Source organism: Cupressus sempervirens, chromosome 9 (genome assembly GCF_028749045.1).
Source record: "Cupressus sempervirens isolate cs-2001-9-10 chromosome 9, ASM2874904v1, whole genome shotgun sequence".
Taxonomy (NCBI): domain Eukaryota; kingdom Viridiplantae; phylum Streptophyta; class Pinopsida; order Cupressales; family Cupressaceae; genus Cupressus; species Cupressus sempervirens.
Genome location: NC_143126.1, coordinates 755,728,351 through 755,744,411, shown reverse-complemented (window position 1 = coordinate 755,744,411; position 16,061 = coordinate 755,728,351). Strand labels below are relative to the sequence as shown.

The window sequence follows — 16,061 nt, the reverse complement described above, 5'->3', positions numbered from 1 at the left end:
ATCAAATGTTTTCTCTACAGGGTAAAGTTTAATGCATACAAGAATACATGTAAATGTAACATAACAAATATAATATAGAGAACTCACAACTGCATTTCTATTAATCATGTCAATGCTTTACAATGTATCAGAATGACACCAGCAATATTTCTATTCCATTAAGAGAACAACCACATCAGTTGGAGAGAAATACATGGGCATATATAGAGGTATCAAGGGGCTGTGAGTGCCAACTATAGGGAACCACCGCCCATCTAACTAGCACTCGACAACACTAACAATAATTAATTATACTAATTGCCTGACAGCAAAGTAGTCAATAATACTATTATTGTTTGGCATTAGTGTGAATTGTCAAAGGTGAAGTAAACTTTTTTCATATTTTGACAAGATGGAATTATATTACATGTTAAGGAAAACTCTATAGCCTTCATGGAAGATATTTGGGTAGGAAGTGTATTGTTGGGTTGTTATATTAAAGTTTTGTTGATTATGTATTGTAGTTAATAGTTTCCAACTAGTTGTCAGTTAATAGTTACCGACAATTCATAACCTTAACCTAAATTGGTCTACTATATATTGTTTTGTAATGTCCCCTTTTAGAATATCTTGTGAATATGGGACAAATACCTAGCAAAATCAATTGCATGAGACTTGTTTCCTATAAGTATCATGATATGATACCATTTTGAATTATGCAATTGATATAAAAGATATGTGCAAATGATCCGATCTATAAATATGCACTTAGCACAAATCACAACGATGAGATTATCTCTGCTATATCTGATGTGATTGATATAAATATGCAAAAGATGATCTATATGTTCACTATGATGTTAGCCTTATCTGATTTGGTAATGGAGAATATGCTATAATGTGGTCTTATCACCCATAGCAATGAACTGGACAGTTGTTAAAAGTAAGCAATATATGATGATAATATTGCTTGTAGTGATATGTTTCTGTGAAGATATGGAAGTATATCCTTAAACACTATGTAATGATGTTGTGCCTGATCTTGTCAATTAATGCTTGCAATAAAGGTGCTGTCTCTCATCTCACTATTGAGCTTATTCAACTAGTTTATGCCAAATGGCTGATGCTCTATGAGCAGAAGCAAAGAAGGCTAACTAAGAGATAAAAATTTCCAATGATATCCGATTGAGTGTGTTGACCTTCCTCGTATACCTCTCAAACTGAAGGGATGGCATCCCTTTGAGTTTGATGAGACACATCTTTTCTTAATTGAAAAACTTCATATCAAACGACTAGTCTCCTTACCATAATCGTTCTCACCTAATAATAATAGATCTTGTAATCACTACCATTGTTGATATAGTTTGTGGCTTCAAGATGATATTGATTAACACAACTGATATTTAACATTATCACTGTCCACTATTTCTTAATCACTGTCAACTTGAGGCATAACAATATTGATTACCCTTGTGCCTCCATTGATTAATCAAATCAATCTTCTTGAATATTCCAGGTCGTTGCTTTATCATTAATCAATGCTAACAATTGATCTTAATCAGCCTACTTAATTAATCAATTAAATCACGTGTATCATTGATATTTGGCCTTGTTCAATATGATCACAATCTTAATTGATGCCATATTTTCTTAGTCATTCTGCTCCATTCATACTTGATGTTGCTATTATGTCGATTTTCCTTTATCATTTCTTAAGCCTTAGCCAACCCGGTTACTAATCAGCGTATGCAGTTAATATCTATGAATATACTGATATTCATGTCAACTGTTGCTCTTTCCCAAACTTCTATAGAGTTTTGTCTTTAGGTGAGATCAAGATGTCATGATGATTGCTGAACATGCTTTCTACATCCGATGTATGTGACTGATCTTCATTATGGTAATTACAAAATTCATGATGGATGCTCATGCTGTCTTCGATATGATAATCATGTCTTCTTTTTTATGAAGGTGTTGATGATTGTATTGTATCTTCCCCATATCAAATTGATTGACTTAATCCAATGAAGATGCTCTCTTACATGGTGTAATGAGCATGTTGTTTACTATCTATTTGGAATGACAATAACACACTAAAAATGGTGTCCCAATATTTGCCTAGCAATTGCAAAATAAATTCAAGCAGCATTTTAAACCTGCATATCACATAGCAATCTCCATTGCCCAGCAATGGTAATTCATATGTAAATATACCCAAAACATTATAGCCGATGCCCCAGAATATATAAGCAAACAATAGGATTTGGCCTTCCCTACAAACTTCATAAATTTGTCTAACAATTTGATAATAAGAACAATGGTGAGTTCTGGATAAATCCACACCTAAGATGAATTTGGGTTCCCATACAAACCACCGAGAAACTCCAAGGGTTTCCGTCTTTAAATTTCCTACAAATGAAAGCCAAAGCTCTCCACGAGAAGTTTTATAAAAATCAAATGTCAAGAATGAATCTCTTTTCCCCTTTCACTCCCATAACCTTTTTTACCAATGCCGAGAGAAAAACTTTATTTTCCTACAAATGAAAGCCAAAGCTCTCCACGAGAAGTTTTATAAAAATCAAATGTCAAGAATGAATCTCTTTTCCCCTTTCACTCCTTCTATAACCTTTTTTACCAATGCTGAGAGAAAAACTTTATTTCAGAAAAACTTTATTTTATTTCTTCTCTTTCATTTCTTCTATTTCATTTTCCCTCCAAAAGCAACTTTATCCTATTTTATTTAACTCCCTTGTTGCCCTTGAAAAGAACTTTTCATTAATATAATGATATTTTGGCACACAAGGTCCTTGTTTCATGTGCTCATGGTTTAAAACTTCTAATCCTGGTTCCAATGAGCTATAATACTAAGGTGCCATTAATTAACACAATTTCAATAAAAATAGCAGCCTTAGTAAATATAATTTTATAATAGCCAATAGTGCATCTGACTGGCGGAAATGGCCTAATTGAACCGGAATTGAAATCTGATAGCACAGGAGTGATCCTGATGATAAATGATCTTGATTCGGTAACTTAATAAAATTTGACGTTCCCTCCAAAAATCTCGAAGCCCAAACCTTCCTTACGTAGAAAATAACAGCCAAAAGTGTCATTCAACTCATGTGAATCATCTGAACTTATTGGAATCATCAAATAAATATTCACATAACATTGACACTTATCCAAAAGGTTGGTGTCAATTACAATGCAAAATGACCAAAAAATGGGGACATTATTATGCCTTATTTCATAAGTCTTTCCAATGTTTTGGATATTTTATTACTCCAACTATCTATTTTGTATGTACACCTTACCACTGACTTTGTCCTTATTATTCTAGCACTGCTTGACCACAAAAGTATTTTATCACTATTTTAATATTAGTGCAAGGATGGGGACATCGCATTCATCTTTGGTTCATAGTTGGGAAGTCATGACTAACTAGGAGGCTGACATATGAATGTTGTAATCAATGTATATAATTAAACAATAAATAAGGAGAATGACATATCTTCCACGTACTATTTGTAAATGCATAATTGCTTTGTACTTGTAATTTCATTTACTAATAAAGTAAGACAGTAAGCAATAAGATTCTCAAATTTCAAATATCTAGTTTCCTGTATATGTTGATTAGAAAATGCTAATGGATTTTGATTTTTTATTCCTTTTCCAAACATATATTATAAATGAGTTATGTACAACTTTCACATTTAAACAAGCTTATGACAATGTCGTACCTGGGAGTTTCGTTGATTTCTAATTGAATCTTGTTGCTCTCTCAATTTTATTTCATACCTGCATTAATAAACCGATATTTAGCATGATCAAACAATCACTTCCAAATACATCACAAATGATTGGCTATTGTACACTACTTATTTCTAGATAAGTGATGAAAGGTGCTCCCCTTAATAACACAAACACATTACAGAAATAGAGAAACAACAACAATTTGCAAGAATAGAAAATGGGCTCCTTATCATCTCCAAAAGTATGGAAATACAAAATTTAGAAATAATACATGCAAAGCCACACGAGCAATTTCTTTATAATATTTTGTAAGCAAAAGCAACCACCAACATTCTAGAATTGTCCTAGACAACACTACAGGTCTTCTTTGTATATGCAATTTTCCACCGCCCAAGAAGATTTTAGAAATTTAGCCCTAGACTTGAGGCCAACTAACCCTAAATTATTATTATATTCATATTTTATTACATTAGAGTAGGCCCCAATAACTTTCCGAACTCAAAAGTAGTTTTGAAGAAATTTCATTTTCTTTGACTTCAGTTAGAACTACTTCTGAATACCATAACTCATCAGTTGTTGCTTCAATTGACTATTATTACCCCTTTTTGGAAATGGTACATAACACCCAAGTCGTGCAAGCTCTAGTTAGCTGAGGTTTGACCCCATTAGGAGCCTCTAAAGCCTTCAAAAGTGAGTTCAATGTTTTTATACCCCATCGCCAATATTGAAAATTCTCAATAACTCCACAAATACACTGGGCATTGCAATGAAACTTTACCAAAAGATTGATATATCTAAAATGAACCTCCATAGATGAAATCAGAACATTCTAAGCTCTAATGACCAACATACTAAAAATAGTAAGCTTCCAGAAATAGCAACTCTACACTGAAATAGCCCTTATTGAAAAAAAATAGAAATATTTTTGGGTGATGCAAAATCGCCCTTATGCCCAAGATGCTCCTATATCAAACACTAAGGGGTAATTTGAGAAGTGACCCTATCACGTCTCAAGTGTTCAAAGGAAAACCAAGATGGTTAACCTCCTCCTTTGTCAGCCATGATGAATCTTCAACATGTCGCCCTTTCCATTTGACCAAATATTCTTCATATGTCTTGTTTCTTGCACTTTTGCCAACACGATTGCCAAATATATCTTCAATCTCCTTTGTAGCTGAAGTAGTTGTTGGAATACTTCTTTGTGCTTCAGTGACCTCATCTTGAACACCTCCTTCATGTTACTCTATCAAATTTGAAATGTTAAATACTAGAGAAATAATCATTTCACTAGGCAACTCTATTTCATAGGAATTTCCTAAATTATGCTTCTTCAATACTCTGCGTAGTCCAAACTTCATCTTCAACTTATTATATGTTCCTACTGGAAATCGCTCCTTTCTCAAATGAACCATGACTTCATCCCCAACCTGAAATTCCTTATGCCTCCTTTTCTCATCTTCCTACATCTTGTACCGTGTATTCATTTTAGTAATGTGCTTCTTCACTTCCTCATGAAAGGTCTTCAAGTGTTCTATATAATGTCCCTATTTTAGCAAGTTCTTGCAGCTTAGAGAAGTCAGTTCATCATTACAACCCTCGTGAGTTGACAATGTGTTTTCAGGGTCTTTATTAAGTGACTTGCTATTTTTAGTAGGTAAATTTTGGTGGTTACTATTTGTTGTCGGTAGATATTGTGTAGCTGATGGGTCCCTTCAGGAAGGTTATTGTTATGTAGCCGACGGGCCCTTCGGTAATTGTCATGTAGCCGACAGACCCCTTCGGGAAGGTTCTTCGAAAAGTATATATACACCCTCAGGGTAATCATTGTCATCATCATAAGCATAATGTAATGTCTTTCGCATATGCGAATAATAAAAGGAGTTATGTTGTTCTTATCTCTTATGTAGGCATTGATCTCTTTACCCAGTACGGTAAACATTTGGCGTCGTTGCCTGATGGACCTGGAACAAAGGCGGAGGAATGAAGACTAAATGCCGAATCAGCTGAACAAGAATAAGAATAAGCTGAAGGAAAAGGACAAAATATGCACCACGCAGGAAAATTTAATTTTGGCACAATAGCCAAACGTAGACGGAGGTTTCAGAAAATTACTGACAGACACCGTAGCACAAAACAATTGTTGGAGGAGACTCGACAACGGGTGGAATTGGAGAAAGAAGCAAGGGAGGAGTTTCTGAACCTGCATACGCCAAGGGAAGAGAATCTAGACGGAAGAGGATTGACTCGCATGGCTCGGAGTGCCAAGGGAGCATGAGCGTGGAGTGAACTCTTCGTCCGAGATACACTTCTGGAACGGACAGCTTTGGTTGACAAAAACCCTTCTTCACCAAATAGCACGACTGTCAGAAACAGTGTAGGGGTACAAAGCAACGCGGGTATGCAGAACAACGCGGGTGTACAGAATAGCACGGGTGTGCAGAACAGCACGGAAGTACTAAACAGTGCAGGTACACAACAAACCCCTCAACCTTGAATAGTAATGGCTGGCCCAAAGGAAAAGTTGCCAAAATTTGATGGTGATGGAGCAGCCGATCCAGTCCGACATTGTAAAACATGCGAAACAATTTGGAGGGCGAATGGTGTAACAGATACAAACGAATGGGTTCGACAATTTCCGGCAACCCTAGGGGAGTAGCAATCAATTGGTATGCCGATACAGATCCGCAAAAATTAACCAGTTGGAACGATGTTAAAAAAGAATTTACCACTGATTTTCAATTGTTACGTGATGACAATGAGATCGTAGCCAAGATATACAACACCAAACAGGGGAAAAATGAAACAGTCCGAGTATACGCCAGGAAATTAAAGGACTTAACAAATAAAATGGAAAATAAGTCGACGGATGGCTTGCAAAAAAGATGGTTCATTGAAGGCCTACCCCTGAAGTTGCAAAAGAAGATGAAGATTGTGCTGCCGTCATCGTGCACTGAAGCATACAATCAAGCGATGAACTTGGAAAGTGAGCAGAAAAAAAAGAAGAAGAAGATTAGCTCATCCGAGTCAGACGACGATGCGTCTTCGGAAGAAGAGAGCAGTGATGATGAAAACAGAAGCAAGAAGGTCTAAGCCCTCCAAAAGGATATGATCCAGATGATGAAAGAATTTAAGAACATGTAGAAGGAGACCAAGGGAAATGAGCTGTGGTGCACCGAATGCAAGAAAGAAGGCCATACGAAGGGATCCTGTCCAAAGGACCAATTTTGCGAGATTTTTCAGATCATGGGACATTCCACAAAGGAATGCCCTTTCAATCTGAAAACAAGAGGACCCCAGCAAGTGTTCCTCACACAAGAGGCTTCCGCGTCAGGAGGGAGCAGGAACACCAATACGGAAGGTGCCACGTCGGGAGGGTACAGAAATAATCGGCGAGGACAAAACAACAACAATGCAAACAATAACAATAACAATGGTAGCCGAAGTCGAATTCAATACGATGCAAACGAACGGCCAATCATTCAATGCCGCACATGCAATTTGTGGGGCCACTTTCCTTGTGACTATACAACAGCAAGCAGACCAAAATTATTGTGCAAATGGTGTGGACCTAGCAATCACGAAGATGCCAAGTGCTCGAAGTCAGGAGTAAATTTGATCACCATCGGGACGGACGAAGAGGAGGTTCTAGCCATTACATGGAAGCAAGTGAAACTGTACCCCGACTCGACAAAAGAAAAGAAGAGATTGCAAGAAGCACTGGTAGAAATCCAAAAAGCAACGCAGGCGGAGAAAACACATCTAAAGGACACTATCGTTACCTTATCAAGGAACTACGCGGAATAGAACATTGTACAACAAATATTACAAACTGAAGTACCCATCAAAGTAAGTGACCTGCTGCTCTCAATGCCTCAACTTCGTTCAGCAATCACAAACATTGCTCCAACGGCTAAACTACTAGGAGAACACGGAAGGGAGCAGGAAAGTGGAGCAAGTATAGCGGACAGAAGGGAGAAGGAAAGTGGCGTCAGTGCAAAAGATCCAATGCTGCTAGCCCTCACATCCGGACGACATCCGGCAGTGGTCGAGATGGAAATTCTCGGAACTGTTGTGACAGACACGATTGTAGACGGAGGGTCTGTGAATGTGCTACTGGAAGACACCTAGAAGAGGTTGGGATAGCCAATATTGTGGCCACCTACGTTTCAATTATTAACGGCGGACCAGCACGAGAACAAACCGTTCGGAGTCCTGATGGCACAGCCAGTGACTATTGGAACACAGTCGTTCCTGTTGGACTTCCTCATCATCCCGCTGAAGAGGAGAGGATATGACGCCATTCTGGACCGAGGATGGCTTGTACAAGCAAGGGTTAAGCATGATTGGAAGCAAAATACTCTATCAATGGAGTGTGAAGGTAGAAGATTCATAATTGACCTGCACACACAAATGGTAGGTAAGGAGGCAGCATCGTCAAACTCAGAAGGTGAAAGTGAGAATGATGATGAGGGGAAGAAAAGAATGGAACCTAATGAAAAGAAAGTATTGAGACTAGAAGGAGGGTTGAATGAGGACGACCTAGACTCGTTGAACGGCCTTTTCTACTTGCAGATGGAGGATTACAAGCTCTTTTCGAGCTGTAATATGTTAAGGGTTGACGAAGGTGAGAAAGAAGAAGGAAATGAATGTTCAAAGGAATACAGAGAAGTGGAAGAAGGAAAGGCAGTTAGGAATGAAACGGAAGGGAAGAACATACAGTACGAACCCAGAAAACGGAAAGATTCCACCGTACGATCGCGCAAAAAGGAAATGTTACATCAAACCACAAATATAGCAGAAAGGTGATGGCAGCAAGGAAGACACATCATATGGTCTCCACAGGAAACAAAGAGGAAGGGTTTAATAAAAGTTGCAGCAGTACGGAGTGGAGGTGTTATTGACGGCAAGAAGGGGCAGCCGACGAAGTCCATGGTACCGAGCTTTGGGAACAAACTGGGCGATATGGAAAACCGGAGGTAGAGATTGTGTACCTTAAATAAACTTGATGAGCGATGATTGCGAGCACAATGGGCCACGGAGGTGACACAGCACAGGTGCAAAGCATGGCATGATAGACACCTGAAATTGAACAAATTCCAACCAAGAGAGTTGGTGTTGAAGTATGACCAACGGAACGAGATCAAACCAAGCAAGTTTCAAGTGAAATGGGTCAAGCTGTACCAGATTCAGGAAGTGGGTGATAACGGAGCAATAAAACTATAGATGCTAGATGGAAAGGAAGTGGCTGACGCAGTGAATAGGTCGAAGTTGAATGTCTACCATGAAAGAAATAACGCACCTCCATGGATGAACAACTGAGAAAAGAACGACTGTAAATATTGTATATATGTAAATATTGTACATAAGTAAGATAAGTGAGGACAGAGTTATAAAAAAAAATTAAAAAAAGAACAGAATGAAGTAGAAAGTCACCGTACGGTAAGCTGGAAGGCACTGTACGGCTGCTCCAATCGCAGTACAGCCTTCTTAAAATTCCCATGACCGTACAAAAAACGGAGGAAAGATAGTATTGGACAATATGAGTTTCATCTTGAATATATACCGTACGGATTTTGTCCAAGTCTTCAATTGTACCATACAAATTTTGTTGATTGCTCTAATGCACAAACACCGTACAGCCCTATTAGTACTCCACTGTATGGAAAATTGGTAGGACGCAATCTAGTTCAGCTGGCAATCACCGTGGCCTTGGTTGTGTCGCATCTGATAGGCACCGTACAGTCTCTTTGCAAGACACAGTACAGCATCCATTTCAAGACCACCGTACGGTGATCCAAGTACTTCCAACGTATGGCAAACAGGGGTGGAGGATACAACACTCATCATACGACCAAATGTGGGATCATTTTATATTGTTTGTGGGGCACCGTACGATTTGCGACATACCAGTACGGTCCCTTCTGCAACATCATGGCGGCATAATAATTCAGGGATTCATTCAACGACTCCAATAAGTATATAATTTATTTTGCCAAACCACAACAACAGTGCCGTCGTACGAGCATGCTCTGGCAAAGGTCGATTTTGGCTGAGGGTGTTGTAGGCATTTTCTGTCTAGTCAAAGAAGAGAAGGCAAAGGGAAGCAATCAGAAGAGAAGGACCAAAAAAAATGACGACAGATTGAAACAGTTCAAATGGAGTAACGCATGATGCCAAAGGGAAGGGAGAACATACGTAGTTGCCAGAAAGAGTAGAAAATCACAAAATTGGTGTGTTCCATGGAGTTTTGTGTGGCTTTCAAAGTGTTAATTTGGTCTTGGCGGCGGGGGCGCTACCCCTCGACCCTGCCTTGTATCGCGACAGCGAGCGCACTTGGGGTGCTGCCCTAGGACCCTGTGGGGCACTGCCCCTCGACCCCGCTGGGGACGTTGCCCCCTAGACCCCCAATTGTTGCGGTTATCAATCGTGGAAAGTGTCACCAGTTGATGAGACCTGGAGCTACTATAGGCATGGAGTGTTTGTGTACCAAAGGCACTTGGAGTAGGTGTTGGACGTGAAGCTGTCTTGGTGGATGCATAGAGAGCTCAGGAGGAGTTGATCATCCTATCGGAGGCAATACAATGACACTTGGCTCAGGGTACCCAGGAGTTGGAAATAGAGAAAGCGGCACAAGTGGCTATCAAGGTCAGCTAAGGAAACAGTATTGTGTTAGCAAAGGCTGCAGATGCAACCAATTTTGGAGACCAGTTTGATGCAGGCACGGAACAAATGTGAAAGTGGTGTGACGAATACAGATCTATTTTGTTGTAGTAGTCAGTTAATGTACTCTGTTTTGTTAATCTCTCTTGGATATTTTGTAATTGTCGTCCAGAGACGACTTTTTTCTTTGGGGGGGGGGGGATGATGTCGTCGGTAGATATTGTGTAGCCGACAGGTCCCTTTGGGAAGGTTATTGTTATGTAGCCGACAGGCCCTTCGGTAATTGTCATGTAGCCGACAGACCCCTTCGGGAAGGTTCTTCGGAAAGTATATATACACCCTCCGGGTAATCATTGTCATCATCATAAGCATAATGTAATGTCTTTGGCATATGCGAATAATAAAAGGAGTTACGTTGTTCTTATCTATTATGTAGACATTGATCTCTTTACCCAGTACGGTAAACACTATTTTTAGCAGTGTAGTTGAGGTACCTGGTAATTGGCATCTTCAGTGATTGATTGGGTCATTTAATGGAGCTTCATATTATAAGTTATTTATTAAGGCTCTTAATGAATAACTTTACCATTATGTTGTTATAAATTGAAGGTGTGTTGAAGAAGCCTTTTAAGTGAAAAGTGTCTTCATGAAGCTTTTAGCTTGAGAGATATTTATTCAAAATTATTAAATAAAAGCTTCTAATTGAAAAGTGTATTGATGAAGGCTCTTTAGTGAAAAGTATGTGACAGAAGCTACTTGCTTTTGGTGTCTTGAAGAAGTTATCTTTTTTTATTATAAAAGCAAGGTTTTGTGAGAAAGGAATTCATTCTATGACATTTGCACTCATTCATTTTAAGAATTTGTTGAGGTTTTCTACATGGAATTCAGTGAGGACTGATTCCTCTTTCTGATTCACACTTTGAGCTATTGAAACACATGGAGAATTGTGTATGACTTCTGAATTCTGATTATCAATCCATTGTTACTGTTTTATGGCAATTGGAAATTTGTTAAGTCTGAAAGGTAGTGTTCAAGTTGGGAGATTACTTTCATTGCTGGAGTTGAGAATTGGTGGGAGTTTCTGTTCTATCTGCTGGGCGATCATAGTCTAATTTTGGGGCTTCTATTGTCATTAATAAGAAGCATTTGGAGCTACCTGATTGGGCATTAACAACCAATCGTTTCCCTTGGTTTGTAATGCCACTGCTCGGCGTTTATTTTCTGCACAATATAATACAGCTGGGCAGCATGGATCTTCAAGCCGCTGCGATCATCATACAGGGCCTACATTTTCTGCTAATTGGACTGTGTCAGAGGTTAAAGGGCAGCGCCTTACCTAGTACTGACTGTGTTTCCCATTTTGGCTGCCATTTATGGAGTTGGGCGTGGTGATTTAATTAATTCTGCTGCAATACACCAGATGCCTAAGACATAATTAAGTTCCTCAAATTAATTGCATTGTCCATAAGTTCTTTCAATTGTAATAATGGCTTGAATCAACTAGTATGCAAGTCAAGTGTTTGTAGTAATGCCTAGTGGTTGTAGGTGCACATTGGGATACATGGCAAGTGTCAATCTTTATGTCTATTAGCTGTGATAGTTACTTCAGACATGTATATGTTTGCCAAAGGTCTGAAACAGCTAGTATATCATTTCTATAACAACCTTGCATTGTCAGAAGCAATTAATAACTTCATTTGCAGCCTACAAACTTAGGTCCCGTTTGGTTGCTGGAAGATGAGCGCCAAAACCCGGTTATCAGGGGCAAAACCAGGTTTTGCAAAAACAATTTGGTGTTTGGTTGGTTAAAATTATAACCCGGTTTTCAATTTCATCTTCCAATTTTGGTCAAAAATTGGAAGAAGTTTCTTCCAATAAAAAGGTGGAATTCGAAATTAAAACCAGGTTTTGAATTTTATGACAGTTTTTTTAATAATATTGTGGGGTCCACAGTATATTCATCTTCCGTGTCAACCAAACGGACCGTTGGCTTTCCAAACCACAAAACCAGGTTTTCGAAAACCTGGTTATAAGATAATCTGGTTATGTCAAAAATTCATCTTCCTCAACCAAACGGAGCCTTAAAGAAGACAAACAAAGAATTTATAACAGCGGTTTCAAACATTGTATGCTAAATGTTTGATAATATTCCTTGAGTTTCATGACAGCACATTGTGATCAGATTTACAAGCAATATTACAGAATTGAAGTTAGAACTGGTTAGGTTTCTTACAGTGGTATCACAGAACTTTCCTGTCATCATGTGTGCTAGGAGAAAAAATATTATTTTCATTCTGCTATTGTTATTTGAGTGACCAGCAGTCTTGCACTTAGTTTAGTTATCGACAAATACAGGAAATCTAATAAATATGGAAACCAGTTAAATAGCAAGAGTAATCTCTGGAAGCAAACAAATGCCCTGATGGAAAGTATTGAAAAGCTTAGACAAAATCAAAAAAGGATGGAAGCAAGACATTCAGATCCAATGACAATTAACAGGGGAACTAGGTATATGGTTTCCATTTTTAAAAGGTCTTCGCCAAAAAATGCAGAAAGATAAACTAGATTTTTTCATATCCAAGGTATCTAGAAGTTTTCAGCAGTTTGTGATCATGGTGAAGATGATCCTTTGCTAAGTGGGGAGGCCACTATTCCTATCTACAATTATGATGTTGGAGATTCTACACAAGGATGTGTGGATGTGTATATTTTATTACAAGACAATAGCACCAATTTCTAGTAGCTTGAGGATTCCAGAGTTAGTGCTTCAGGAAATGCTTAGGGCATGCTAACTACCTTTGATGGTAATTGTACATCACTTGGTAGTAGTGCGGATTTGGGTAATACAGGGTTTGATTTTCAGGATAGTAGTCCCTTGTGTCACTATGTTGATGATGTTGCGAATAGTGTGAGTGCAAAAGATGCAGTTGTTACCACTGTTAGTTTAGACTCTCTTGATGAGGGTGTTGTTTTTGAAGACTATGTGGAGGATATAAGCACTGGGAGTTTTTATGGCACCTATTGTAGCATTGAGTTGGTGCATGCAATAGAAGTCTTCTCAAGTGAGACAGATGGGGGCATGGAGCTACTCAGTTATGCACTCACAATTTGAGTGTTATGGAGGAGTTAGGTGATGTAGATTTATGCCCCAGTGATGTTGATCTACATGATGACATTGAGTCATGTATGCAATAGCAGGCAATAGTAGAGGGGCCTCAATTGGACAATGTTGATTACTAGTGATGTGGGGACTGTTTACTGTACAAGGTAAACAGATACTTATCGCATGTAGTACAATAAGATATCACACGGAATAGATACTTTATTCATATACGCAATATGCACTCCAATGCTTACAATATGATTATGATGATGATCATAGTTACACCGCCCTAGGAGACAGGGGGACGAGGGGACAAGTTTCCGAGACGGGGGGACAAAGGGGCCTTGATTTGGGGATGGTGAGCGGACAGCAAGGGGATGGCAGCAAGGGACGAGGGGGTGGCGGAGGGAGCAAGGCTGTATATACTATACATATGATACTTAAAATACTAGTTATAAAAAGATGTACTACAATTATACAATATAAGATACAAAGATGTAAAAAACTTAAACATTGAACATTGCATTGAAGTTTTCAACTAGAACATCATGATTCATGATCAAATGACAAACAAACAAAGAACATTGAACATCAAAAAATAATAAATATTAGTCTATATATCAGTCTTCAGATTAATAGTATGAGTATCTAGATTCTACTATCTAATAGTAATCAATGATCATATGAGTCATGACATAAAGATGATTACAATAACTATCATGTGCCATGAATCATGATATCAAAATAAGTATATAATGCAAACAAAAACTACAAGTCTCCAAGAGTCCAAATCAAAATGCCAAATCAATGATCAATAATCATCCCCTAGAGGCTAGAAGTTGAAACTCATCGCCACTAGAACTATCAGTCTCTCCAAGATCAAGAGCCGAAAAGGGAACACCAACTAGCCCTGTGGTTGGATCTAAAGCATCAATTTGTGATGGCTCCTCAGGCTCTACATCCCATCGTGATGCTGGGCTTTCCTTGTACACACTTGTCTTGCAGTCAGCAATACGCAACACACTGTATACAGCCACTAGCTTCTCTGCTCTCTGAGAAGTAAGTCTATTCCTCTTAAGAGAGTGGATGAAGCTATATGTAGACCAATTCCTCTCAGAAGCTGAGGAACTAGAAACCTGAGATGAAAAATAATTGGCCAATGTAAGACTCGGGAATTAGAAGTTGAACATTGAAACAATGAAAAGTTAAAAGTTGAGGAACTAAGTACCTGGGACAGCAAACAAATAGCTAGTGTGGTGGTTGTAGATTTTGCTCCATAAGCTGACCACCACAAAATGGGATCCTCTTGTGCCATAGTTTTGATATCCGCTTTTGCCGCTTGATTGTAACCCCTAAGAGTAGCAAATTTGGTCCACTCAATGCAAACCTTAGCTGTTGTCTCAAGGTCAAACATCCTATCTATGCACTTGAAGAAGCCTTCCTTCACCTAAAAAAAATTTTAAAGTACAAATTATTAGCAAATAGAAGAATGAAGATGCTAGTAATGTAAATGATTTTAATTTATAATATGATAAGAATCTAAGTCTTAAAGTGTTCTATAATATAAATCACCTCATCATCGTAAAGTGGTGTAACTCTACTAGGCCTAGTCATGTAGCACCTCAGATTCAATGCATATGCAGCCATGTGTAAGGGTGTGTTAAGTTTGTCCCATCTATGCTGAATAATAGGCCGAATGTGATCATTGTAGAAGGCTAATGTGGGGTCCTTCTCTCGCACAACTACCCTCATCTGCCTAAGCATAGAATCAATGCACTCATAAACCTCTCCAAGTGTAGACGCATCCCCATCTCCATACCTGATCACCTCGAAGACTGGCCTAATAATAGAGACAATGTATTTGCATCGCTCCAAAATACTTCACTCTTAACTATATCCTTCACCCTCATCCCCTGCTCTAACCTGGAACCATCCCACCTATTTCATTCATTCGTCATAACCATTAGTTGCAGTGGCTCCTACAACTCAAGCATTCTCTCCAAGAGAAATAGGATGCATATCATGTCTCAACTAGCTTCAGGAACTCCTTCTTGGCAAAGCTCCTAAATAGTGCATGTGAGGTGTGGTGCTTGCAGATATACATCTACACATCTCTACCATCACTCACCACTCCCTTTATCCAACTAATCTTCCCCATGTCCTTTAGAGCATTGTTCATAGCATGCACACAAGGAGTCCACCAAATATGCCGATATGTGGCCTCAATAAGCCTCGCTACAACTCTGCACACATGAGCTGCATCTGTCACTACTTGGACCACATTTTGTGGCCCAATCTCCTCAATGGCTTCTCGATGAATCTGAAACTGAAAATCAGCATCTTTTCAATGCCCTGAACAATCAACCGCTATAAAAAAGAATGAGCCCTCTGTACATGTGACTATGACATTGATGAGTGGACGGTGTCTAATGTCCGTCCACCCATCCATGACAATGTTGCACCCCGATTCCTCCCAAACAACCCTCATGGTCTCCATGGACTCACTAATCTTGGCATACTCATCATCCAAGATTTTGGTCCTCAATTTGTGCTCACCTGGTGGCAC

General features: G+C 38.8%; 1 protein-coding gene across 1 annotated transcript in view; it reads right to left on the bottom strand.

The window, feature by feature from the left end:
* The window catches only part of APG3 (Peptide chain release factor 1), a 234,547-nt gene that overhangs the window by 52,570 nt on the left and 165,916 nt on the right, over positions 1-16,061 (bottom strand). The window contains exon 12 of the mRNA XM_089801947.1: positions 3,720-3,777. Within this exon, the coding sequence (XP_089658073.1) occupies positions 3,720-3,777 (58 nt within the window). The remainder of the gene's footprint in view (positions 1-3,719; positions 3,778-16,061) is intronic.